The following is a 27,543-nucleotide window of genomic DNA, read 5'->3' on the forward strand; positions in this document are numbered from 1 at the left end:
TTTTAAAGATAAAAATCTGTTACTTCCCTTTTTGCCATGTTCTACTTTTTAATTTAGTCTAGACAGAAGTATACACCAGCTAATCAAACAAGCTTGTGCCAACAGCATTCATTCTAGAGTCTATGAGTCTTACACAAAACAAGCGAAAAACCCCCCAAAACCCACAAGCAAAGGCTGTCCTAAAATAAAACCGAACCGTACTTTTGTTTACAGTCACAACATTGTGTTATTTTAAAAACTGTTTTAAAAATTTAAAATATAAAATCGATTTTAAAAAAAATTAAAAATTTTAAACACCAATATACAGTGTCTACATTCCATCATTATCAGAGATCTCAGTATTCACATCTCTACCACAAGAGAATTAACTGCTGACAGCACTCCTCCGTTTCCTTCCGTGCAGATGACAAAAATGGGGGCAGACAGACACTTGGTTGCTATCTTTTAAAGCTAGTTTCATGAAACTTTTCACGTAGGACTCAAAATTCTGCTAGACATGACTACTCAGTCACTTTATATGAAAAATACCTGAATAATATTTGATGGATTTCTTGTTCAGAAATAGGTTTTGCTTTCCATCCTTTTGCTAGAACATTTGCTTTTAAAAACTGAAATTAAATTCTGAAGACTAGTTACAACCAAGGCAGTATTTCCTGAAACCTTATCAGGCATGACTACTAATGCAACATGGGGGGTGGGGTCGGGGGTAGAAGTTAAAAATTACAACTATCCACAGTACTATGGGACTTTAAATCTGTGCATGCAGGTTGTGGAATCTCCATCCCTGGATATTTTTCAGGACTTGACCAGCCAAAGCCCTATGCAGTCTAGTCTGAGTTCAGTGTTACCTCACTTTGAGTAGAAGGCTGAATGAGCTGACCCCTCCACATTCCTTCCAACATGAATGATTCTGCAACAGTTACTCAAATAGGTCTGCACAGATTGTTATCACACTAATTAAAATATTAGAGCAGAATTTCCAAAGAATGAACATGAATCCCTCAGAAAAAATATCCAACAGCCAAGCTGTTCCATTGAGCCATAACCATGCTTGTAGTTCAATTCCGTTTTAAGAACTTGCCACATTAGCAGAAAGCAGGAGTATTTGAAAAAATCAGTAACCAGACTTTTTGTGTTGCCACTACACCTTTTCCACTGCCTACGTTTTATAGTTACACTGCAGCCACTTAGAAAAGATTTTTGAATTTTATTTCCAATGCAGAATCACACTGTATATGCCTGAGAAGTAAGATCTTACCCGATGGAAGAATTTCTCTAGTCTCTCCTTTAGAACTTTTACACCTCCATATTCCATGGCTTTCAGAAATGTGCCATTGAAAAGCTAATAGTTAAAAGAAAAAAGAAAAAAAAAAATCAGTCAGTGGGGTAATAATTTGCAATAATTTCTTATAACTCGGTCATGAATGTAGCTAAATTACAATACGACTCCTGTTTCTCAGTATTTGGACTCCATATAGATCCCTTCGTTATTGAAAAAAACCTCTCAGATTTGCAGAGTCCAAGTATATATGGCAGCAGAGGCAGAATTAGACAGGAAAGGAAACCTTTAATGGTAGAGAAATTATTTATCTGTGTTGCTTAAGTATCTTATGCTCTTGTTTTGTAAAAGCCAGATTGATGGCCTTTATCCAGGATTGTTTCTCCAACAGATAATGTCTAACATCATCAAAATCAAATGCTTAGTAGTGTAACTGCCCATGAAAGCAGAAATCAGAAGGCTCTTATTTTTACAATAAGCTAATGAACCAGTACAGGTAACTGCAAAAGCTTTATTTTCCCTTCCATCAACACCATTACAGCTTCAGGAAGAGAGCAGACAATAGTAATGAGACAAGAACGTCAAAACAATGATGAGCTTGCAAATCCAAACGGTACCATAAGGATCTCTTCCTCTGCCCAGAAGAGGAGCCTGTAGTATTAACTCTACCTTGTACATGCTGTAGCACTGCTGTAGGACCGAACTATAAACCTTGTCCTGCAGAAAAGAGAGCAGGACATTAGTATAACTAGAGATAAAATTTCAAGTATTTTGGCTGAGCTACACACAAATACATGTTTTCAAAGAGCCAGCAAACACACAAATTGGAGAAATCAATCTCTGAAAAGTTAAACAGCATTTCAGTCAGCATATAGAGATTTCTTTGTACTTATAAAGTACTATTGCAATAAAGCGAGTCCCTTCCTCCCTTACATTTAATACCAGAAGTGCCTCATTAACTCATGCACAAGATACCAGTTACAAATAGTGCCCTTCCCTAAGGCTAGTGAAAATGAACTTATTTCTGACTAGTTTTTTCTCCATCCAGGTCACATGCTAAAGGAAGTGGTGCACTACAGCAGGTTTTTATCAGGCTAGGATCTTAACCCAGATGAAAAAAAGACTATTTTATTGTTTGTCTGGCAAAACAGAGCACCTACACCACCAGTTCTTTTCTTAGAACACAATGAGGAACAGAACAAGTGCACACGGTAATGCCCGGAGGCAGCAGAAGCAACCAGCTTTTTTAAATATTATCCCACCCGGCCAAATACCCTTCCTGTATACAATTAAACTGACCTAATGATACTGCAGTTTGGACAAGAAATCCCATGACAGTTATGAGTTGTTTGTTTTTCCAGATTATTAGTAAAGATTACTAGCAGTCTTAAGAAAGAAGTAACATGTATACTTAAACCAAATAAAAATACAGAGATTTAAAACCTTGCAAGAACTTTATTAAACAAACAGATCATAAGAAATATTCACTTACTCCAAGCTAAAAGTCTCACAGCCATACATATCACTGATTTTTACTGTGTGATCTTGAACTGCTACTTGGATAATTCTCTATCTTGCTCTCTTCTTTAAACTTTATTGAAAAGTACTTTGCCCTTTTTCTATTTGTGGAGATAGATATATATAAAATCAATTTGGCAGCAGTTCAAGAAGAATCAAACTAAGATATTTCTGGAGGTTCTCTTAAAATACAGTATCACCCATGTAAAAAAAAGAAAAGAAAAAAAAGGAAAAAGTTCAGTATTACCAGTAATTCTTCTTCCTGATATTCATAGACTGGCTTTCCATCTTTGTGTTTTTCTATTATGGGATTCCGTACAACCTAGAAAGTGGAACAGGCTGGTATTAGACAATGCAGAATGCATTGAGAACACTGCGATACAGTGTTTTAGAAATATGCATATCACATGCATAAGTACCATGACCATCCAGAAGTCTTCTTCAGGTTCGTGGAAAAATTGTCTGTTCTTCTGTGTATGTAGGGATTTTGCAGGTTTTGTTGGACTAAAGGTCCTGGAAAGAAAACATATATGTAGACACAGATATTTATACACACTCAGAAAAAGAAAATGTAAGATTGGGAAATTTAAAATACAGTGCTTGTGCTTACACAACGAGCCATGCAATCAGACTTCATACCTTGTGAACTGTACTATAGCTTCACATAGTCCCACGTTTCTAATTTTTTCATTCTTTTCTACTTCATTTGGGTGATAGAAGAGAATCTTCTTTTCTTCCTAAAATTTGAAAAAAGAATCAAAGCAAATGCATTTTAATAGAATTAGAGTTGAAGAATACCGAGTTCATGGTTTGCTTGGTTTTTAACTTTAATCCCTTAATTTCCTAGGCAGAGTTTTATCTTGTACCTAAATGGGCTTCTGTAATAACGGATTAAAAGGCATATATAAGCACACTTAAGCAGCCAGTCATCCCAAGGTATCTCAAAATGCTTTATAAATTGAAGGCTATTGAAATCATAGACCCTAGTCACTTCACAGCTAGTTCAAAGCACGGCTAGCTTCAAAGCCAGATGAAAGCACGGCTAGCTTCAAAGCTAGCTCAGATTGCTCGAGGCCTTGTCCAGTCCAGTTCTGAATATCTCCAAAGATGGAGATTCCACAACCTTTCTGGGCCCCCTTTTACTATTTGACCACTTCACTGTGAAGAATTTTTTTCTTCCATCTCATCAGAATTTCCCTTGCTGGAGCATATTCCATTACCTCTCATCCTTTCACTTCAGGAAGAATCCGATTCCATCCTCTACAGCCACCCTTTAGGCAGGTGAAGACAGCTATCAGACCCTCTTCCACGTTGTCTTTTCTTCAGGCTGCACAAATCCACTTACCTACAGCTCTCCTGGTAGCCCACGGACTGCGGCCCCATGACCGACCTAAGCAGCTGGGCAACATTATTTTGAATAATGGTGGGTTTGGACATCTTTCTTTAATCAAGATAATTCCTCTTGCCTGACTGACTGTATTCTTTTGGGATCAAGGCACTGGGCTTGCTTCAGTCTGCCAACACTTCTCCTACTTTGGGAAGCCCCAGGTGAGCACAGTGCCCACCAGCAGCTTCCAGGCGCCAATCAGAGGGGACGCAGCCGCCTCACTTCACCTGCTCAAGCACGCTCACTCATGCAGCCCAGTACGCTGCTGGTTTTCACTGCCACGAGGGCACACTGCTGCTCCACGTACGACCCGCTGTTCACTGCGACTCACTGGTCCTGTTCAGCCAAGCGGCTTTCTGACCAGCCAGCCCCTGGCCTCTCACGCCGCACCCGACTATTTCATCCCACAGGCCTGACGCAGCGTTTGCCTGCGTTGAGCCCCGAGGTTTCTGCTAGACCATTTCCCAGCTCACTGAGGGTTCAGCTGAACAGCAGCCCTGCCCTCCAGCACACCAGCAGCTTCCCCCAGTTTGGGGTCACCCAGGGGCTTGCTGAGGGTGCACTCGGTCTCAGCACCCTGGTCATTAATGAGTACGTAAGGATGCTGCCCTGTTCGAAAACTAGTACGACTAAAGATAATGATCGCGTGAACCATACAATGTGCTGTTATCTAGAGAGACTACAGCTTCTCAAATTTACTTGTTAAAGATCACAACAGCAAGAAAATACTAGCAATAATTTGAATAGAAGTTAAACACTAAGCTTCCTGCCGTGTTGTATCCACCTGGAGAAAATGATTTTTAGGAAAGGTCACAGCATCGGTGAAAGATGGTTCCTAACAGCTCTGCGGCACTGTGCGCGCCACTGCTGAGAACGCCCTCGCTCCCCGCTCCCCTTCGCCCTGCACCGGAGGCGGGTCCCGACGCAGGCGGCCGGGGGAGCTCCCGGGGCGGGCGGGGAGCGCCGCGGCTCCCTCCCCACCCAGAGGCCGCTCGGCGGGGGGAAGCGCTGATCCCGCGGGCACACGCTGCGGGCCGGGCCCCGGGGCGGGACAGCAGAGCCCGGACAGCGACGACCGAGGCCGCGACAGAGCCGGGAGGGGAGGGAAGAGGAGGGTGCCCCACGGCCCCGGGACGCGACGCCCCCCCCCCCCCCCCCAGTACCTCTCCCTCTTTGGGCCCCAGCTTGGGGTTGTAGATGAAGAAACTGAGCAGGGTCGGAGCGAGCTGCTTCTCCTGCCCGGCTCCCCCCGCCGCCGCCGCCGCCGCCATGCTGAGCCTGAAGCGAGGGCGCCTGGGGCCGGCAGCCGCCACACACCATGAGGGAGCAGCCCGGGACCCTCCACCGGCACCGGCCCCGCAGCCCTTCCGCCTTCGCCCCCCGCCCCGGAAGAGCCCGGCGCGGGGCAGGAAGCGCTGCCGGGGCCCGGCGCTCCGCAGCGCCCCGCCGGCGGGGAGAGGAAGGGCGGGCGGCGGACCCGGCGTCCCCCCAGCGGGAGGCTGGCCCTGAGCCCCGCTGCGGCTCCCCAGCGCGGCCCCGCCCGGCAGCCCTTCCGCGGGCGAGAGGCGAGGAGCGGGGCGGCGGGAGCCGCCGTGCCCAGCCGCCGCGGGGCCCTAACGGCCCTGCTCTGCGGGTCGGGGGCCTTCCGGCTCGGTCAGGGCTGCCGGGAAAAGTGGAAACGCTTGATTTCCAGAGGTAAAACCGAGAGCTGAAAGATGAGGCTGCAGGTCTGACTGTGGTGAAGGAAATGCCATCTAGCATCACTTAGCGCGGGTAATCCTTTCTCCGTAAATAGAGACGTTGCATTTATTCTGAGTGTTTTCGGATTTCTGTCTGGCTCATTTAAGACAATGGAATTTAGCTGATAAAATACCAAGAAGCTTTCCTGTTACTTTTAAATTCCAGTTAAAATTAAGCGTAAGCTAAATCGTAAGTAAAACCAGCTACGTGGCTGGAGGTGCGTCACCATGCTTCTCTATAGGAGTATGACACTTAAGAATGTGAATAAACTAAAGTTACATAGTTGCTTAAATAAACCCCTAAATAAGGTATAAAAGATACAACTGAACATCTCATTCCACCAGGTCAGTTAGAAAAATGTATGATTTCTTAAAGCTGCACCAGATTAAATCTGAAAGAAAACGGTATTTCTTGAGTTTTTCACTTTTTGCTTTGGTTATGGTTTCGGTTCCTGCCATCAGTCCGGGTTTACCTTTACTGTCAGCGCTGTCGCGGCGTCCTGGGCAGTCCTCAGCAGCTGATGGCTGACTTGAGAACCCAACTCAGCGCTGCAGGAGCAATGTGTGGAATAAAGATGCTGTGAGACTGCAGTAATTTAATATTTAATGTCTGTACTCAAAAAGTGAGTAGTGTAAGCAAGAGGGAGATGACCACTATTTCCCCCTGGGCCCACAGAGTCGGCATGCAGCTCTCACATCCCCACTGCCATGCCATGGCTGCCAGCCCTCCTGGTACCAGGCCTGAGGGAGGCACAAAATGGAGGGGGCTGTCTTTTGTGAGGGAGGGAAGGCACAAAATAGAGGGGGATGCCAGCTGAGAGGCACAATATGGAAGGGGCTGCTTCCTGTGAGGGAGAGGAGACACAAAATGGAGTGGTCTGCCTCCTGTGAGGCACAAAATGGAGCGGGCTGCTTCTTGTGAGGGAAGGGAGACACTAAATGGAGCAGGCTGCTTCTTGTGAGGGAGGGGAGGCACAAAATGGAGGGGGCTGCCTCCTGTGAGGCACAAAATGGAGGTGCTGGCTGGCCATGATGTCGTGTGAGCCAGGTGGGCAGCCGTGTTGAGGCCCTCTCAGGCTGGTTCCACACAGTTTGAATATGTGAATTCACATCAATGTAGTATGTGTGCAGGCTCCCTTTCCATGGATGCAGAGCTCATTACCACCTTGGGTGTCACCTTTCCTCCCGGCATGTATGGCGTTTGACACAAACCTCCCGAGAGCTGAGTAGCTCCTCCTGTCATGTGGACTGAACGGGTAGGAGCAGCACAACAAGCTGAGCGATAGCAGCAGACAGAGCATTTCCAGTCAGTGCCAGACAGGTCTCAAACAGCTGTAGGAAATGTTTCCAAAACTGCAGAGAGAATCTGATTTAAAATTTAATGCAAGTGTTTTCAGAGAGGCCACAGGGGAAGATGACTCCTGCCTCTTGCCAGCACAGGAGAGCAGGGTGGAGGAAGGTTCTGCCGTGCTGAGTTCTATAGAGTTTCCCTGAGCAGGGGCTGAGTACGCATCAGGCTAAATGTGTCAGCATGAGGCGTCCAAATGGAGTAATTCTTGCTTCCTACCCTATAGCTGTGAGTTAAAATTCAGCAGTGTGCGCAGATCAGCCCTTTAGAGTTACGGTCCGTCCGTTTGAAGGTTGCAAGACAGATCAGACAATTTCTGGGAACATCCAGTCAGGATTGAATAAGTCAAATTAAAAAAGCAAAGTTCCCCCCCTCACTTGTGGTATACTATGGGTGGGATGGGGTAGTGGTCAGGACTGCAGGTCAGAGGGGAAGTTCTTTTCTTTATACTACTACTTAATGCAAAACATGGAAATTTTTTAAATTGGTGGTATTGGTAGTCAAGTTAATTAATTTCTCACCAAAGAAATTATAAACTGCAGTGATTGTGGATTTTGGCTTGTGCTGGGTTGAACCGTTATGTGTGTGTGTTCAGGACTCAACACAATGGAGATCCTGGTCCATGACTAGGGTGCCTGTTCACTGCTGTAATACAAATACTGTTGCAAGGGATATATTGTGGAGGCATGTATGGTTGGACAGTGGATACTTGCAGTAATCAGTGGTTGCTAAGGAAGGTGTTTCCGTGCAAAACTTTCCCTAGGCAGGAATTTGATGTATGTGTAGTGATTGCTAAAATACAATTCTGCTCAGTGCAACCTCATCTGTAATTTGACATTGCTTTCGGGGGAAGTATTTGCAAGAATCTACAAAGAGTAAGTGATAACAGATTCAATTAACTTAAATTATTACATTTCTAATGTACAAATAAACAGGGCAGGAAGAAACTTCGATTGTGGTTCCAATTTCATCCCATCTTCTTAATTGTATGTGCAGTAACACCACACCTTGACATTTGCAAAGTAGCATCAGATCACCCCGAGGTGGAAATGTGATTCCTAGCCCATGATTATGTAAAATTAAACTGCTGCATAAGTACATTGAGAATTTGACAGGACAACTCCTGCATCAGGAGGCAAATAATTAACAACTTCATGAGTGATTTCCAATTTGTTAAAAAAAATATGTAGGAGTAAGAAACAGTATCTCCAGCATTGTGCAGTCGTACTTTTTGGTTTGTTGAGCCTGTTTCTACGTACTATTTTGAGCATTTCCATCAGCTGTATTGTAGCAGACTTAACAAAAAGATACACTATAAATCACTCTGGATGTTAGAGCTGACAGCTGTAAATAAATAAGCTGACAGTTCAAATAGCTGTTCCATTGACAGTGTGTAGTCTAAATGTGTCAACAAATGTGTCGACTCAGCAGTTTGGCATTAGTTTAGCAGATAAATTACAAAATAGTGCTGTGATTGAGCAAAAAGCACAATGCCTGCGTGTCCCTGGTCTGCACGCTTTGTTTGTGCTGTAACAGGCCTTTGTAGCTCCATGTGATAATACAACACTGCAGCTAGATGCAGGGGTCCTAAGAGCATTGTTCATCTCTCCCAGTTTTCTTCTTACTGCAATGTCAAGGCATGTGAGCAATTGAGTGTCATGGTGAGTAGAGATGGTTTAATAATGGATGTATTTGCTTTGCAGGATCAGAGATTTCATAAAGGAAGGTAGTAACTTTGTACTAGCTTTGGTTATGATTAAGGATACAAAGTCACTGATAAACAATAAAAAGCTACTTTAATGCTTGAGATATTTAAATGTTCTGATTTGTTTAATGTGTTTAACAGGAATGCCGAGGTGTTGTTACTAGCCTGCATTTGTAGTACATGTGAAAGAAAAGCTAGAAAGAGAGGATGAGGAAGGGGGACAGTTAAAAGGATTTCAGCTCTGAAGATGAATTATACTAATACGTTAATTATTTCCCTGCTGATCACAGCAAGAAATGAGAGAGAGAATTACGTGAAAAATGATTGCCTATTTTGACATATTTAAGGCGTGGTGGTTTTTACGCTTAGAGGTTGAATAAAGCCACTGTTTATTCTTTTGTATTTTTATTTTAACTATTCACAGACAGGATAACATGCCACAAGGTATTATGGGGTAAATAATGTGAACATGAAATGGAACTCTGGAGATCTGTATTTTAATGGAATCGCAAGTATTCTGGTGTTTTCTAAAAATGTATTTTTATAGTTGTTGTGTCTAGTGAATAATTTTGGTATACAATGTACAAGGGATAATTCTTCTTTTGCAATCTGTAAGCACCGTTGTCAGTATAGGTGATTTCTGAATGCTGCCTCTCATGTCAAACGTTTATAGTGAATGCTGTTTATTAATGCGGTTCGTATTTCCATCCCATTCATTAAATATAGAAAGTAGCTGCTCATTCCCTTCAATGAGCACCAATATCCACATGTTAAGTGATGGTTAAATATGGTACATATCTTTAGTTTTTCCTTCCTTGTTGTCAAAAAAGCCCTGCCCAGGAGCTTTCTCAATGACAAGTCCCTACTTGAAACAGCTGGTATTCTCCATACCATGTCTCTAGGAGGAGGCTTACTGATGACATTTTGTTTTAGGCCATGGAGCAGACAGGTATCTCTGCCAGTGAGTAAATCCAGTTTGACTTATCACTGTCACAGGTTTTACAAGAGCATTCAAAAGCATGATTTAGCATTTCAGGGATTCCAGGGAAGGGATAAGTTGTTTTGACTTGAAGTTTCTTCCACTTCAGAAATCCTACAAGTCAAGAAGTTTTCCTTTACTTAAAATGTTCTCCCACAGAGAACACTAATCTACTGGAGTAGCTGCTGTACTATTAAGGCTTTTAAGGTACTTTTTTCCTGATGGAAGTGCATGGAAAGGTTCCTTTAACCGCGATATTTTGGATGTTAGAGAGATCTCAAAATATCTCACGTAGATTAAGCGGGTAATATTTTTTCTGTTTGGTGCCGTAGTGCACAACAAACAATTGAGACATGTTTTGAGTTAGTAATGATGAACACGATTTTTCTAAAGCCTTTAAATACAAACTCGTAAAAAGGGTACGTGTCAGGCCAAGAAGTGCTTCCCTAGTCTTTTTGTTCCTTGCCTCTTGATTGGGCCTAAGTACATTTTGTAGTTCAGATGTTTTACAGTAACTTCAGGTGCAGATAGCTGTGATACAGTCGTCTTTCTGGGAAATGAAGAAAGTTCTAATTTTGCTCATGGATTTGTTGTGGGCCAGGACACTGCATGAATCTTCTGTCCACCCTCTGTTCAGTGACCTGCTCCAGCAAGGTGTAGCATCTTAGTGGAGACCAACAGAATTTGTACTTTGCCTCTGGGTTGCTTTGTCTAGGTCCATGGTGCAAAGGCTGAGATGCTGAGAAGAGCTCGAGTTCAGAGTGCAACAGCAACTGGAAAATTCTTGATTTTACATACATTTGCCTGCCTGATGTAATACGATTAGTCAAGGTCAGGACACTTAATTGTCAGTGAAATGGAGAGCGATTTGTTAGTTACTTACATGTGAACAAGTCCAAGACCCTTCTGTCATCAAACTGGTTTCACTGCCAAGAACACACTTTATTTCTTGTGACTATCCTGTGACATCCATCTTACGCCGTGAGAATCTCCATGGGTCAGATCCTCAGCTTGTGTAAATCTGAGTAGCTCTGTTTAAGTCGTTGATACTTTAGTGATTTATGCTAGGTGAGCATATGTCATAATGTTATGAAATATTATTAAAATTCAGTGTTCATTTTTTATCGGTTTATATTATTTTTGCACAATAGAAGGAAAAATATGATGACCATATTAAATTGTCACGTATACTGAGTATACCAGCTTACAAACAACATGTACCCTAAATTAAGCTGTTTGAGAACGTTTTAAAATGGGACAAAAATTCTGTTTTCAACCATCAATTGTTAAGAATTGTAGATTAATATATACTTTTTTTTTTTAAAGGCAGTAGATGTTTCTTGGCTGGTTCTCCAGTACTTAGCTCCCCAAAGAGTAGATGGCTGCAGAGAAGACATAGAGGTGAGTACTCAGGGATGAATCATTACAGAATTTGTATTGGTGCAGCTGTCTAGGGTGTCTTGGAGGATGGCACTCCATGAACATTTTTTCACACTGAGTAAAGGAGAAATTTAATTTACAAAACTGCTTTTGCTTCAGTGATGAATGTGTTTGAGGCCAACAGGAATTTTTCAATTACTGTTTTGTTAGGTTTGCTAAATACAGGTTGGGAGAGAGAAAAAGGCCTAGCATATCGAAATTCTTCACCATGAGGGTGGTGAAACACTGGAACAGGTTGCCCAGAGAAGCTGTGGCTGCCCCCTCCCTGGCAGTGTTCAAGGCCAGGTTGGATCTGAGCAGTCGGGTCTGGTGGAAGATGTCCCTGCTCATGGCAGGGGGGGTTGGAACCAGATGATCTTTAAGGACCCTTCCAACCGAAACCATTCTATGATTCTATATCAAAGCATTGGCCATATGGACTCTGTATTTGTGACTTTGTTGCTCCCAAAGTACATAGCCCTTTTTGCAAGCACATTCAGATTCTTTAGTCTCTTCCCCAGCAATAGCTGGCTATCTCATAAACATTCAGCTCTGGTTTTGGTGTTTTTCTGTACAATTACCAGTATTTATAGAGACTTTTGGAAAGCAAAAAATGTGGTTAATTTTAAATGTAGTCATTTGCAGAAAAGGAAGATGTGCATTGAAATTGCAGTGACTCTAAACCATTCACTTTGCTGAAAAGGCTGCTGTTGTGTTCTAGTGACACCTACAAGCTTCATGTGTATGAACTGCAGTATATAGCACTTGCTAATGTTGAGAAGTGAATATATAAATACTCCATCAGAGCATCTGAACATCCCTCTTTTCTAGTGACTGAATTGTTTGTTTATAAAAAGACATTTCTTCAGCATCCCCAGAGATGGATGCTTTTGTGAAGGACATTTTCAGTATGGCAGACATAGCCCTGAAATACTGGGTAAAGTACGTTGGAGCTTTCTCAACATGCATTTCTACAGATTCTTCCTCCGCACTTTTAGTCCTCCCTATTGAGAAAGCTAGAAAATATGACCAAGAAGATATATTTTGCTTCCCCTCTGCTTTTTAAAGCCTTACAGTTATCTGAAACCTCAAGTCCGTGTAGGCTTTCCTTTTAACTCTTTCTGCAGGAAAACTCTTTCTTGTTGTCTTAGTTGGCTAATGTGAAAAGAGTGGCTTGAAACTGCAACTTTCTCATGCAGAAAAAACTTCTTAAGCAAAAAACTTATGACTGCTTTCCACTTGGAAGTCAGTGAGAGATGTTATCCTCACCTACCTCACAGCTGTATGTGAGCTCCTAGTCTTTGACGAAGATCTGAGTTTTTTGAGAACTTCAAGCTTAATCCAGAAGACCTGTTGTAAACAGAACTCCCACTGATTTCAAAAGATGTTCCATATATAAAGGTCTGATAAGATCAAGATCTTGGAGGGATTAACAGTTTTAGTGTAAGAATTCACACATTTCAGTTCAGCAGTCAGAAAAACAGGCACAAGCCACTCTATGTGGTTAATTTTTATTGGATATTTTTAAGGGGAGTGTCTGCTAAAATAGAGTTTAGAACATGGTAAAAGGTCCACACAATGAAAAAAATAATGAATCAGTGTTTCGTTATGTTGCTAAGGCAATGAAGAAGTAACAGACACTGTCAAGAAAAATAAGGGACTCTTGATTTTCGAGGTTTTGGAGTATCTCATGCAGATTCTTCCCAATTCTGTCTTGTTTGGTTCTTTTGAACCTTCAAGACTGCACCATTTCCTGGAATTCTGCAAAACATAAGAGAATATTTACAGTACAAATATTAAAGTTAAAGGGTTAGGAGTAAAAGATTATTGGCTTATCAAGAGATTTAGAATACGAATAAACAGAAAACAGTTACCTGAAAGATGGCCAAAGGAGAAGAAACATGTATGAAAGAGTGACATTATCTAAAATTCCTCTTCTGAACAACAGATGGAAAGGCAGTGTTTTTCTGACATTTATAAGGAATAACAAAATGTTCAAGGTAGTTTTAGCCTTCTCTCTGCATAATACTGATCTTGGCCAAAAATATTGGAAATTACTAATACAGAATGTGAGTAAGAGGTTAAGAGCTGAAGTAAAAGAATGAGAAGTGAGTCCGTGTGTCTTAGCTGTTTGTAATGATTCAGAGCACAGCCTGAAGCCAAAAACATTGTGCAGTTCCATGTGGTATGATACTGAAGTATTGTGTTGTACAATGAGGTATTGTTATTTGGAAGAACTGTTAAATATTTGGCTTCTGTGAGTTAGATTATCTGATCAATCCTGTCTCTGAACAACTGTATTAGTATACAGATTGCTTCATAAATCATGTGTGTTTATTCTGCAACATTTTCTAAGGAACAGGTTTTAATTCCTTCCAAATAAAGAAATGGAAGAGTTCTGTCTTCCTAGCGCAGTGATCTAGGGAATCTGTGCACCAGCACATTCCCTGCATGCTGTTCCCTAAGCGCCTTTCATGCTTGTCTAGGCAGCTTGCTTCTCTCATGGGGCAAGTTGCCATTGTCTGCAAGCCTTTTGTGTGTGTGCTTCCTGTTCAAAGTGGGGTACAGAAATATGGAATTATGACAGAAATATGGAATTATGAGATCGGGAGGTTTCTGCACTGAGCAGATGTTAAATCACACCGGCATTTCCATCGGGTGAGTGCAATATGCTGCTTCCTAAAACAGCTGCTCCTTCCTGTCTGGTCCTTAACCTGTCACTGAAGATAAGTAGCATCCATCCCCATGCACAGAGCCTGTTGTGGGATCTCACGTTGGGATAGTGACACTTGATCATTCTGTTCTCCTTGTTATGCAGAACAGATATCAAACTATGTGCTGCTAGCTCTTGTGTATTGTGAATGATTTCACTGACTAGTGAAATTTCTGTTGGGAGATGACTGCTGTAAATGAGCCGGTCTACGTGCTGTTGATTCTTATGTGTAGAGCTGGTTCTTTTGTCCTTGATTTTACGTTTGTGTATTACAACTGATGCTAGTGCTGCTTTACATCAGAGTAAGTGGGAGGAGAAATAAGGGGCAGTTCCTTTCAAAACAACTGGAAATTCGTGAGTGAGTGGCAGGGAGAAAGTTCCTTAGGGCAACCTAAGTGGGTTTTTTTGACTTGCTGGTGCAAAAGGAGTTTAAGAGAGGAACTTGTAAGATCAGGGACCATTTCCACCCTTAAACAGGTTGCCACTGCAAGGGTTTCAATAAAATCACTGGAGGTGCATTAATGTACCATCAACATAAAAGAGAATCACACATCATTTACGGCACATCCTGAGGAGCCTTATTCTGTAGATAAATAAGTTAATACCTTCAGCCCCAATTTTACCATCCCCATCATGATCTGCAGCTGCTAAGAAGGTCTTGGTTTCCGAGGTGGTTAACACTCTGGCTCCACACTCAAACCTCTGAAGGAAACACCTAGGAAGAAAACAACTTTGGTTATGATTTTTGCAGAATATTTTTCTTTTATGCTGGCTGTATAATCAAACTGATAGCTATCTATAAATAAATTATTTACTGCAATAGCCAAGTCCTCCAAACATTGCTTTGCTTGACAAGCTAAATCTTAGTCCATATACATTTCTACTTAGTAAGTCCAGCCCTGATACAATTGAGTCTTCCCACTACCAAAATACAGCCCCAGGGAGTTATATTCTTCTATAGGGAGCATTGAAGGCAGATATTTGCCAATTTGTTTTTCTCTGTAGGGATTATCTACTTAAATGCACATTTCACAGTCTGCTTTTTATCAACATTTAGCATAACTTGTGCTCACATTTACAGAACAGTTCTGGAGAGAAAAAAGTGCTGATTTTTGGATAGCCTCTCAATAGTTAACACAGAAAATCCTTACTTGAGCTCATCTTCCTCAATAAAGCCACTTTGATCGTTGTCAAGAATCCGGAAGATCTCCTTGAGCTGACTGCTACTCTTTTTAGACATCCCACTGATCTGAAAGAATTTTTTGGGACTAAAGGAATCTGGAGCTGAAAATAAATTAATAAATAAATTAACCCCAGACCACTGCGTTCACTGTTCCTAAATGGTCTGGGGATGCTGCTTTGTTATGTTTTAGTTGTTTTAAACATGAGTGATAGATAAAGCCTGTCAAAAAAAGAATTTTGCCATACTGCACCATGCCCTCCTAAACACCAAACAAAAATCACATAGGAAGAAGTTATAAACTGATAATATAAAACAGTCATGAACAAATATACGGTGACAGATAAGTAAAGAGATTACAGATATCTGTTTACATATGTGCTTGTTTAGTATTCCTTTGGGACTGAGTTAAATTTGCCATGTATTACACAAAATAATAGATTTTTAGAGTTTTAATGGTTTTCTCACCTTGGCAGTCCCGCAGAGCAGCAGCAATATCAGAAGGGCTTAGAATGTCTGTAAGGCTCATTTTAAACCTGTGCAAGATAGTATATTGCAGACAGATTTGTGAAATGCAAATACATCTTACAACAAATTGGTTTTTCTGTGTTTCAAAGAATACTGTATGGCTAACAAGACTTCTAAGAGTAGATTAATCTAATTTATCCAACCGACATCGCTGCTATCCCTAAATGAATTAGAAGAAGTAGTACATTACTTACTTGAAAATAGCAGTGTTGAAATAATGAGATGGATTACGTAAATGATGTTGTGAGTTAATGATCAATTTTTTATCATTTACTGCATTCTATTTAAGTACAGCACATTTTTAAACTCTATGTAACTGTTAATCTAATAATTAGCCTTACTGGAATACATGACATTTGGCAATACCAATAACAGTATATGCAGTGGAAAAAAGAAAGTCAAGAAGGTTTGCTTCTGTTTTTTCCCCCAACAGCTCTGGAGAATAAAAAGAAAACTGATACTTATCTATTTAAGGTCCATCCGTAAGTAATTCCAGCAATTCAAATAAAAATCTTAGAACAATGGTTATTGTACTTACTACTGGTGCAGCTCTGCACAGTAATTTAATTTAATTAATCTCAAGTCAGCTGCTCACCTTTATAGTTTTCTCAGCTAGGTAAAGGAAAAATAGCTGAGGAGATACCAGGCAAAATAGTAATGTTGGCTCTGGCTTGCCACTCTGGCTTATAAAGGATTCAAAAGGTGACAATAACCACTACTTAGGTTACTGTTTCATGGATCAAATGTTTGATTTGAGACCTAGCTCAAATTTCTTCCTTAACTAATTAAACTTTCCTTTCTGTTTATATCCTAAGATAATATGGATAAGAAGAATATTTTTTTTTAATAAATCCACTTGTGCTTGATTAAGTACAACTCTGCTATCAAAACATAGCCTTTCAGTCTCCAGATACGCTAAAGATTTTCAGTTAACCTCTGGACCTTAAGGTTGCTCGCTGGAAGATGACTCCAGCACTCAAATCCTTATGAAAAGAAACTAGTTTAGTTTTCCTAAGTCTGTTGATCCTTTGGAATGTATAAAGGAAGTTGGAGGTGAAAGATCAGAGATGACAATGTGTCATTCTGAGAAAGATAACTTGTCACTAGGATAGAGAAAACCATGCTATAATTTGGGGTGATCTTTCTACAGTAAACTTCATTTCGTATTTCCTGACCATTTTCTAAATTACAGTGCTGTCCCTAATCATTGGTAGAACAGAAACCGATCCCTTCAGTGACAGCAAAACTCTGAAAGTAGGTAAAGCTGAGTAAGCTAATCTTGTTGTCTGTATTCCTTGGAAAATTATGTATAATCAGATGGCCTACTTAATAATCTATTCTGAATATTTTAAATTACATTAAATCAATCATAGACTTACTTGAAGTGGTAGGAATCAGACTTTGGTGGTGTGGAGATAGTTTTATATACGTTTTACAACACACACTCTCACAGTCTGTTTTCTTAATATGAAATTAAAATTGTAGGTAAGAGTAAGTGGGGGTTTATTATATATTTCAAGAGCAATAATTTTGGAAAAAAAAATGAAGAAAACTGGGAACAGCAGGTATGAGGTTTTCATTCTCAGGCAAAAATCTGTTTCCATCTTTAAGGGGGTTTATGTGGACAAAATTCTAGGATGAAGACCAATAAGAAAGACGTGTATTTTGGTTAGAGTTTATTGTATAACAGTCTATTATGGTATCTAAAGTAATGTTCTCCTGGTACGTGAGTATTGTTTTATTTTTTAATGAATGGAAATAGTATGGTATGCTGAAGAAGTAATATTTTTTGTAGTAGCAAAAGTTACAAATTATACTGTGGAGTAGAGTAGTAATATATCTAAGTCTTGGTGTAACTTAATAGACTACAGTGGGCTTACTCCTGATTGGTTTAATAACAGTGAAAAAAGTATCAAGCATAGCAATTGTTCCATAGCACCTGCTTGTCTGAATTTGGATAGAGAAATACAAGGTGTAATTAACATGAAAAAGCAGGCATCATTTAATGATACTTTTTCATTTTTTGCTATCTATTTTGTACACAAAAGAAGGCAGCGTGAATCACAAATAATCAGATTTACGTTTAATCCCAAATATCAGCTGTCTAGTAATGAAAGAATGCTCCTCTTTATCTCTTTCAGTAGGAAAACTGTTTATAGTCATCTGGAAGAACACCTTCCTATTAAACCTAGGAACCATGACCTGTGGTAAATTAGTGTTTTCTAATTAAAACAAATTGAATAATGCGGATTTGTATAAGTTGAAGATCTGATCTCAGGTCTTTTGGTGTTCTTTCCATTTATCTTTTTCGTTCAGTACTGCATGTTCATATTGCTTTCTGTCTGAGATTTTCATGATATTAGGATCTATCAGACAGTGGCAGTGGGAATGAAGCCCATACTGTGCTTTCTACTGGATCATCCCAAAATAGCTTTCATCCTTGTAGGTACCTTTTGCACTCTTGTGAATTTTCTCCTTTACGATCACATCAAGTTGATACGAGTTTTTACAGAAGGGTTTTTTTACTGATTCCTTTTTACATTTTTACTTCCTAGATGTTTCTAGAGAAGAGGTTTTTTTAGACCTCTGTAATAGTGCCGTAGACGTTACTTTATAGTAGGCTTCCTTTATTTCTGCTTGCTCCTGCACATTGCTCATTGAACTCTTGGCTTTGTTTAAATTTTTGACTTGCCATACAATGCTAATTATTAAAAGCTAATGAGAATGAGGAAATTTAAATGAACTAGAGGAAAATGATGAGATCAAGGTGAACATGAAATGCTCAAGCTCAAAATATGTCTGCAACTAATTCAGGCAGAGTATTAAAATATAAGCCCCAAATGCTCAAAGAATGGCATCTGGTTACCTCATACACTCTGCCATGGCATGCAGGGTGCTGAACTGTTTTTACATGCATTCAACAGCAGTAAAGTAGCCAGAATCAGGATTATAGTAAAATATGATCTCAGGTAAAAGCGAGCTAATTGCTACAATAAGTTCACTATTATTGCTTACAAAGGGATCTTGTAATGTTTGGAATTCAATACTGACAACAAAAGTGATGCTAATCCTAGCTGAAAGATAGTTTACAAAAGTCTAAAAGAGCTGAATTTCAGAATCAAGTTGATGTCACTGTATATTGATACAGGTGGGAATCTAGGGTTACTTGTTTTTATTTATTTATTAATGACACTTCATCTGAAGTACAGGTTTCCCGCTACTACAATTAGAATGAAATAATCAGGGATGAGTATATTATATATAGAAATGTTTTAATTAGAGAATCTATTTTACAGCGAAATTATCTGACTGTTTTCTTTACTTCGGGGGTGTGTGTTAGCTTAGGTGATTGTAGTCACTCCAGAGGTTCAAAAACTGAGATCTATAAAAGAAATTTTCTAAAAGATATTATGCAAGCCATGTAATGCTGTAAGGAATATTCCTAAGAATTCAACCAGAACAACAGCTGCTAGGTAACGGGCAGTTAACAGTAGTGCAAAATCTGGTGCAGAATCTGAGTATTGCACAGTTTCCAGGAATATTCAGCACTTCTTCTTATGAAATTCAAGAAAAATTATAATTTTTTTTGTTTCTTTATTTGTTTTTGGTTTTTTTGCTCTACTAGGGACGTGTGAAAGTGCCATTGAGTTGTTCATCTGAAGATTCACGTACTTGTATAGCTTTACTTCCGTTGTTTTCCCCAAAGTGTCTTTATGCACAGTATATACAGGAATAGTAAAGCTTTTTTGTTTGTTTGTTTTTGTTTCAGACTTCCAGAATTAAACTTGAAGTTGTAGTTCTGAGAAATACAGAACATTCATATTGAGAAGTTCTTGCTAAGAATCTAAACGTATAAAACAACTGTTTTCAGATCAAGTAGCATTCACTTCTCTAATAAGCAGAGGAGAGTTGTGTTTTGATGAGTCATTGACAGGTTGTGGACTAGTCTTGTACTCTTTGTGTTCTGTTTGGTGTAAAATACGGAGTTAATTAGCAGTGGCAACCAACCAAAGACATGACTTCAAGCAGATGCAAAAGAAACATCAGCAGTTGTCTCAGGTGAGATCAGAGGAGAGGTGTTAACCTGAGACCAACTACAGTAGTGTAAAGAGATGCTGTAGCAGCTGTTCTAAAACCCATACAACTCTGTCTTTCAGCCCTGGTTGTGTTAGGGCCAGAACAATTGTATCATGATCCTGGATAACAGATTCTGCCTTTGTAATGAATTTGGAAGTAACTATGTGGTTGATCTTTAATATTGATGTCTCAGTGGTGGTGGCAGAGAATCTTAGAGTGAATATAGTTATAATCCTTGTAAAGGGCCTTACAACAAAATGAGTTATGTCCTGTCACTTCAAGTTGTCTCTTAAGGCACATACTTTAATCAAATAGGAATAATTACAGAATCCAATTTGAGTGGTTGCTTGGGCTTAATCTTGTACTACTTTTAACTGAGAGATTTAAGAACATGGTTTAGTATTTGAGTGTTTTGGTACTGTGCATTATTACAATGAAGGCTGAAATCCAGGCCTTGGAAGTCTCAGTGACAAAGCTTTCTTTTCCTGCAGCAAGTAGAGGGTATTAGCCAGAACACTGAGCAGAGATCCAGACTGTGGAATCCAACACACAAGATACATCCTGCAGCACTGTGGGTCTAGAGCAAAACGAAGAAAGGTACTGCTCTCAGGTTAGGAGAAATGCCTTGTGTAGTTTCCCTGATTTAAATTATGTCCTTATCATTCTGTGTAAATGAGATTTATTTCTGTTTGAAAATGATAGCAGAAGAGACTAACATAACTGATCAGTAGCGTAACTAATTCGTAGAGATTGTTCTGATTAAGATACTTTTTCATTTAAAAAGCTGTCTTGGAAGATCTCTGCACTACCATTTGGTATGCTATGTGCTTGTCTTTAAATGCACTTGCAAGTGCTTCTGTGACTCAGTAACACAATTTTGTGACTCTGACCCTAAACGTAATTGTCTAAGATGTTTCCGTCTGCTGTCAGCATTGTAGACAATGTCAGATGGAGTAATTTTTAGAAGTCTAAGTTGTTCAGGTTTTCTGTGTATTTTAAGAATAACTAGGCCCTAAGGTTGGAGGCTGTGAAATAATCTGGGTGCTGCCTTTTGTGACATGTAAAAGATAGGTACAGTGGTACTATACTGTTACCAAAGGCTTTTTGCACATGGCTGTATTTTACTATGACAGGCAGTGTAAAAAAGCCATGGTAAGATAAAGCAAATAGCACTGAAGTGATTCCAGCTGGTTCTATATTCACTGCCTGTCCTCACTGATGTCAGTGGGATTTCTGCCATTAACTTCATCAGTAGGAGAATGTATAACCCTTAGTGAGGTATAAAGTAAAAATACCCTCTAATTAGAGTTAACCTTATCATAAGTAATCATCTAAAGTCACTTACTTAACAGAAATTACCTTCTAAATAAAGGAGAAGCAGGTGTCTAGATTCAGACAAGAGCTTAAAACACACACATGAAGCGTGACAAAATTCCTTTGACAAAAGACAACCACTCTTTAGGGGCTCTGGTGGAAAGGGTTGGATGGAAACATTTGCAGAATACAGGGCACGGTCTCGGACCTCCAAACTTATGATTCCAGAAGAGTGTTCTTCACTTTAAGGGAGCTGTGTGGGACTGTATGTTTATGATCGTGCAGCAGTCTTCCCAGTTGTGGCCTTACAGGCACAATTTGAAGAGCTTTCTTAGAGCATATGATAAGCAGTTACAGAAATTTCACAGTACCTGACAGCCTGTGTGAGTGAGAGACTGAGAGGAAGAGAAAGTAGGTAAGTAAGTGTATTCTTGTAGACAGAAACCAGCATTTTCTCCACCAAGCTGCTTCGTGGTAATACTGAAGGAAGGAAAGGTCTAAAAATGTCTCTAGTCACAACCTCTTCTTGACTTTCTGGAGTGATTGCTGAAGCTGATATCAGACTTACCTTGTCATTAATTTTTTACTGTTCTTAATGGAATGGTAAGTGGTGAAATTGCCTTAGATTTGTAGACCTAGCAAGCTAATCAGTGTGGAAGTAAGTGTGGTTAAATAAAGGAGCTGCCTGCTAACTCAGAAGTTATCTCAGTTGTCTGTGCCTTTTTCTCTCTGTTAGCCATTAATATTTGTATGATGCTTGAAGATCTTCAGGTGACCCATGTTTCATGATGAAGATATAAAACATAGAATCAGCTGAGCATTTTCTGACAATAATTATAGCTGTTAGCCCTGCAATCAGACTGCAGTTATTAATTCCGCAGAATTTCCTTTCTTTATTGCTCTCCTGAGATGACATTGAAACCATAAATGTGAATTTGTTTGATGGATAATTCTTTTTTCACTGTTAAGGAAGGTTCTACAATATTAGGGCCTGATTCATTCATTAGAGTTAATGGAAATATATTTTTGCTAACGTAGAAGGCATGAACACAATGTTGAATATTAAAGTCCTGTAGATTGCTTTAATTTTGTGTCATATGATGATTTTTGCAACATTGTATTGATGTGTCCTTCTTTCTCCATAATGTCTTTTCATAAATGGGTTATGCATCAGAACCACTGTAGCATTAGCAGATAATTTTGAAATGAAGACTTTTGATCTGTGAATACTAAAACATCTTCTTAAATAGCTCCAACAGATATAGTATGAGAGAGTCATACAGGGTTTTGCAAGATTAATGTCCAAGAACAGACTTTTCAAGAGTTCCAAATTTTTCGAAAAGAGTATATTAGAGTAACTATTATGTTGGAAGTAAAATATTCTGGATGGTTAAAGCCATCTAGATTTTTTAAAAGGCTGTTTGCATACCTGAATTTTTATCACATGTGCAAGCTTAAAAAACCCTGTACACCATAGTGTCTAGTTAGGTACTGCTAGCAACTAGTTCATTTTTGAAACCTAATTTGATTTCTGTGTGTATTATAGTAAAATTGCGGTGACATAATCACACTTTTCAATGAGAACCCTAACTTAGTGCACAAGCTGGATGAACTTCAGTTAATTAGGAACTATTCAGAATTTTGCATTCTTTTCATTCCTTATTTCTGGCTTGTTGTTTCAATCTGTCTATAAAGAAAAAATCACTAATTTCCTAGCAATTTTTTTTTATGATGCTCTTCATTTTATTATACTTTCCTCACAAACATTTAGGCATTTATTTTTACAACCCTGTGAGATACGGGCCTGATGTTATCCTCAGTTTTAAGATGGAGGAGAGTAGCAGAACACTGGTTAATTTGGGGCAACATGCACCAGTTTGGCATTGTGACATACCAGGGACTTTATTTTTCAAAGTGCTTGTCACTTAGTTGTGTCCAAAACATAGCTCCCTTTCCCTTCAATTGCATTTGTTAGGGTTGTAAAAACACATCTTCGCTCATTAGACTCCCATGCAAAATAAACAACTTGGAATTGTGGTAACAATTAATACTCTTTACATTGATTTTTCCTGAACTCATTTTGTCGTGAAGAGTCTTGATATGCTTAACGGGTGCTGAATCTCTCTACTGCCTCTCTGTGTGCAGACCTTCCAGTCTCATGCTAAGAGAGAGGAGACCTCTGGGCTCCTGACTCCTGCCCCTCTGCAGGCAGACCCATGACTTGCTCCTTTGTATCTCTGTGCCGTGGTGTGCAGCTTGCCAAGTTCAGTCGGTGTGCTGGATATGTAATTCACTGGCCAGCTAGCACGAGGAGACCGGGTAGGAACGGGCCTTGCACCTGGTGTTTGGCACTAAAGGGCATTCAGTGTGCAAAGTGGACCTAACAAAAGGGATTTATTCCCCAGCTGCAAACTAGCACCGTAGACATTTCCTGAGACCTCCATCCTACTTCCAAGATCTGAGGTATAGGGTCTCCTCCTTTGGAAAACAAAATTTTAACATTCTGTATTCAGGGATAAGTTAATCTGGCAAAACTGAGTCATAAACAGAAGTGGACATGTGGTATGCTAGAAGTGTTCTGACTTGAATTAATTCAAGCAAGTAGAATACTGTTTTAAATTCTTGTGAGTGAAACAATAGTGCCATCAGGTGGGCAGGAAGGTGAGTGATTCCTTGGAGAGCTTTGAATCTATTGCTATTTCAGTAACCTAGATATATCTTGGATCCAGTTGATCTTATGTTGAAATTGACAGCTGAATTAATGCTGGGCCTTGCCATTTAACTGGTGTATGAAACAGAATCAGTTGCATAAAGAATGACGTAAAAATGTGTGGAGCATTCAATACACCTCTTGACAAAATACCACTGCTACCAGTTACCATGGCCAGGTTTTACACCTGGGCATTTTATTAATTCTAGTTTTTTACAACAGGTGCTAGCTATTTATGCAAATATTGAAGATTAAATGGCCCACGGAGATGCTTTTAATTTCACTTTCTCTTAGTATTTTTACTAGAATCTTTAATGGCCAAAATTCAGATGAGCAGAGTGGATTCCAGTTCAGTTTCCCAGTGGTAAAAAGGTCTTCTGCTTAAAACATTGTGGAACGTGGTTTAAGTAGTGCTTGCACTACTGCAGATGTTTCCCAGCAATATGAAATCACTTGTCAGCAATTATTCATGACCTTCCAGGGTACAAAATGTGTAAATAAATAGTAGGCTTTCAGTAGGAGAGATTGTTTATGGCACAGATATCTTGGTCTTTATCTTGACTGTTGTTAAGATTTGACCAAGGCTTGAAACTCTGAAAAAGAAATAAAAGAATAATAAAATGGGACCACATTTTATAATCACACAGTCAAAAAAGTACTTAAGTTTAGACTTAAAATGGGAAACTAATGATACTTCCTCTGATAATAATTCCTTAAAGGTAGCACATTGTATACTCATAATAATAGATACTTAGACAAGTAATAATAATAGACAAAGGAAGTGTTGCATTTAAGAGTCACGTTGTACAATAGTTCAATAGTAAAAAGCAGTGAAATTATATGCTGGAATTCTATAAATATATCAATTTATGTTCCAGTCCTGAAAAAAATCTCTGTAGATGAAAAAAGGGACGGACCAACTGTAGCCAAGGGCAGAATACGGACTGACTCCTATGTTAAATCCTCTCTACAATATAGGGCAGATCAGAGCACCTCGGAATCGGATCCATAACATCCAATGTATGGATCAGGGCAGCTGCCTAGAGCTAGCCATTACAATGTCTCAGTGGCAGATATTACTCTGTTTGATAAAGGCAGTCTTACCATCTACTCCAATTTGACCATCTCCATCACTATCACCTGCGACCAGGGGCGCCTTGGTCTCAGCATCAGTCAAAGCTCTGGCACTGGCTGAGAAATTCTGCAGGAAAAATCTGTGAAAGGTGAGAGGACAAAGGAGTGAGACATACTTGATACTGGAAGCATTTAGAGCTTGTTATTGGTAATAGCTGTGAAATTTCGAGCTTGATTCAATTCTTGAGACTACTTCAAAAGCACTTTGTAAATATTTTTGAATTCAGTGGCAAAACTTCCTCTAAATTCAGTGAGAATAAGGGTAAGAAAGGAAGAGAATGTTGCATCACAACATGTAAAAATCCATGATGACATTTTGGTTTCATTGGATTAAAAAGGGAAAATTAGAACTGACTCCCTATTGGCGGAATTAATCTTCCCTCCTGTGTTATCTTCCTTCTTTTCTCCTAAGATACAGACTTAGAGTGGCAAGAATTTTTCTAACCTTGTTTTTTAACTTCAAAGTCAGATGAATGTGATCTGGATTCATGTGATACGAAGAAAGATGAGAGAAAAAATAGCCCTTTGAATTCAGTCTAGTAAAAGATCTTGCAATAATAAAAAGCAAACTCCAGCAGAGCTGCTATTTTTATCTTCACAGTCTGTCAGTTATCCCTGCATGAAACAAGTATTGTCAGTGCTATCAGAGTGTTTTCTCGTTGTGATCCAGCCTTTCCTTCATTGTTTGTCTTGCAGTTCCTTCAGCACAAGCACACACACATGCGTGCACACGCACGCGATTGTCTTTCATCTAAAGAGACAGAAGGAAAAGAAGTATTTCTGATTTATCCTACGTTTTTAGACAGTAAAGCACAAGCCTGTCAGTAACTCATTTTTAAATTTACTTACTTCAGTTCATATTCCTCAATAAAGCCACTCCTGTCCTGGTCAAGAAATCCGAAGACTTTGGTGAGCTGGTCTTTGGACTCAGAGTTGAGACCCACTTTGGCAAAAAAGGTTTTGTAATCAAATGAATCAGCAGCTGAAATAAGCAGGAAGAGATGAAGAAAAGTAGTTAAAGATCTGGAACAAAAAAAAAAAAAAATTAGCTTTTTGGTCAAAAAGCAGCAAACTCTTCTGCAGTACAGTGAGGGTCATTAGAAACCCCAATCAACAGTCTTTGATTTTCCCGAGTTTATTTCCTATTAATGGGATTTTTCCATCAATGATCTCTCAAACCAAGGAAGATAAATGTTGTCTGTGGTCTTCATCATGCAAGAACATACATCTATAAATAGATACTTAACTCAAATGTGAATTCACAGAACTTGATGATAAAAATTGTGCTTTTATTGAAATTGGCAGGAGTTTTATTATTATTCTCTGAAAAAAACCAGCCTTTCAGCCTCTGAATTTGAAATTAAAATTAAAACTGATACAATGCACAAGTGGTGATATCAGGGTGCTTGTACCCTGGCTGACAAAGATTAAAAATTGCGTCTGTTCCATTACCTTGTCTCCTTGTTCTCTTTTTGATATAACAATTAAAGCTGTAATTAGCAAACAAACATAACAAGAACAGCTTACCATGTGCCCTGGAGAGGAAATCAGCATTATACTGTCTAGTTCATCCTTTCAGCCTTTTCTATTTCCATTTGAATTGGGGCTTTGAGGTAGTGAGGACAAAGGAATTTGATAAACTGAAAAGCCAAATTTAAAATGTAAATGTTACCTTGACAGCTCTGTAGGCCAGCAGCAATTTCAGCTTCTGTCAGGATGCCAGCAAGAGCCATGTCAAAGCTACTGCAAAATGAAAAGTAATACTGAGTAGAGTCCATATTGATGTTGCTGTATCAGCTTTTGATACTGCCCCGTGAGGACAGCCAGGTTTGATTAGTGGGGCAGTTGCAACCTAGGTCCCAGGGCAAACCAGGGGAGCTGCCCCGCAAGAGCCATCTGTTCCATCCTTTAGTTCCGATACATGTAGTACGTCTGCCTTGCTGTTATCTCTAGTTAAGCCTTCAGCTGCACAGGCTCAGGACAAAACCAAACATACTTACAGAACTGCATGGCATTTTGGGATCTTTGGTTATTTCCATGCATTTTTTGTGTGGATTATTGTCATGTCTTCAAAAGCTCCAGAGGAAATATTGAACTCACCTTGCCACTTAGTTTTCCCCAAGCCAAGAGCAGAAATAAATGTAAGGTAAAAGATCTGCAGAGTCCTCTTGACTTAATTCTTTTTCAGATGACAGAGATAATGACTTATATAGACCTTAGTTAAGTCCTCTCGACCTTTTACAGAAATCCTATAGCCACATGATGGATCTGATACCCCAGGGGATAAGTTACTGTGGCTGACAAGACCTGCTAGCTAATCAGATTGATATTTATATCCCAAAGGAATGTGCACGGTGTTTTAGACAATATGTAGGGTTTAGTGCCATACAAAGTAAATCCTCTCAGCTTGCACCTATTTTTAGTCTACTAAATGATTTTTGATCTGTGAAAGACATTTTTTTAATTGCTTGAATGATAGCTACAAATGGACATCTTCATGGCAGACTTTGTCT

General features: G+C 39.6%; 3 protein-coding genes and 1 long non-coding RNA gene across 4 annotated transcripts in view; 1 reads left to right on the plus strand and 3 right to left on the minus strand.

Moving 5' to 3' along the window:
- The window catches only part of CCZ1 (CCZ1 vacuolar protein trafficking and biogenesis associated), a 15,292-nt gene extending 9,752 nt beyond the window's left edge, over positions 1 to 5,540 (minus strand). The window contains exons 1-6 of the mRNA XM_075437071.1: positions 5,348 to 5,540; positions 3,437 to 3,534; positions 3,217 to 3,310; positions 3,045 to 3,119; positions 1,949 to 1,996; positions 1,259 to 1,342 (exon numbers count right to left, since the gene is read on the minus strand). Of these exons, the coding sequence (XP_075293186.1) occupies positions 1,259 to 1,342; positions 1,949 to 1,996; positions 3,045 to 3,119; positions 3,217 to 3,310; positions 3,437 to 3,534; positions 5,348 to 5,455 (507 nt within the window). The 5' untranslated portion in view covers positions 5,456 to 5,540. The remainder of the gene's footprint in view (positions 1 to 1,258; positions 1,343 to 1,948; positions 1,997 to 3,044; positions 3,120 to 3,216; positions 3,311 to 3,436; positions 3,535 to 5,347) is intronic.
- Positions 5,541 to 5,732: 192 nt separating this feature from the next.
- The window catches only part of LOC142363241 (uncharacterized), a 59,692-nt gene continuing 37,881 nt past the window's right edge, over positions 5,733 to 27,543 (plus strand). Inside the window, exons 1-2 of the long non-coding RNA XR_012765611.1 lie at positions 5,733 to 5,957; positions 11,282 to 11,356. This is a non-coding gene — a long non-coding RNA (uncharacterized LOC142363241). The remainder of the gene's footprint in view (positions 5,958 to 11,281; positions 11,357 to 27,543) is intronic.
- On the minus strand, positions 13,110 to 15,796 carry LOC104329077 (parvalbumin, thymic CPV3). Its single transcript, XM_009934163.2, has 4 exons — positions 15,736 to 15,796; positions 15,239 to 15,371; positions 14,693 to 14,802; positions 13,110 to 13,135 (listed from the first exon to the last, which is right to left on the minus strand). Exons 1-4 carry the CDS (start codon positions 15,794 to 15,796, stop codon positions 13,110 to 13,112), a joined length of 330 nt encoding a protein of 109 aa, XP_009932465.2.
- LOC104329078 (parvalbumin beta) lies at positions 24,464 to 26,808 on the minus strand. The gene is made up of 4 exons (XM_009934164.1): positions 26,703 to 26,808; positions 25,880 to 26,012; positions 25,001 to 25,110; positions 24,464 to 24,489 (listed from the first exon to the last, which is right to left on the minus strand). The coding sequence occupies exons 1-4, from the start codon at positions 26,806 to 26,808 to the stop codon at positions 24,464 to 24,466; spliced, it is 375 nt and encodes a 124-aa protein (XP_009932466.1).

This window comes from Opisthocomus hoazin, chromosome 15 (assembly GCF_030867145.1).
Source record: "Opisthocomus hoazin isolate bOpiHoa1 chromosome 15, bOpiHoa1.hap1, whole genome shotgun sequence".
NCBI lineage: Eukaryota > Metazoa > Chordata > Aves > Opisthocomiformes > Opisthocomidae > Opisthocomus > Opisthocomus hoazin.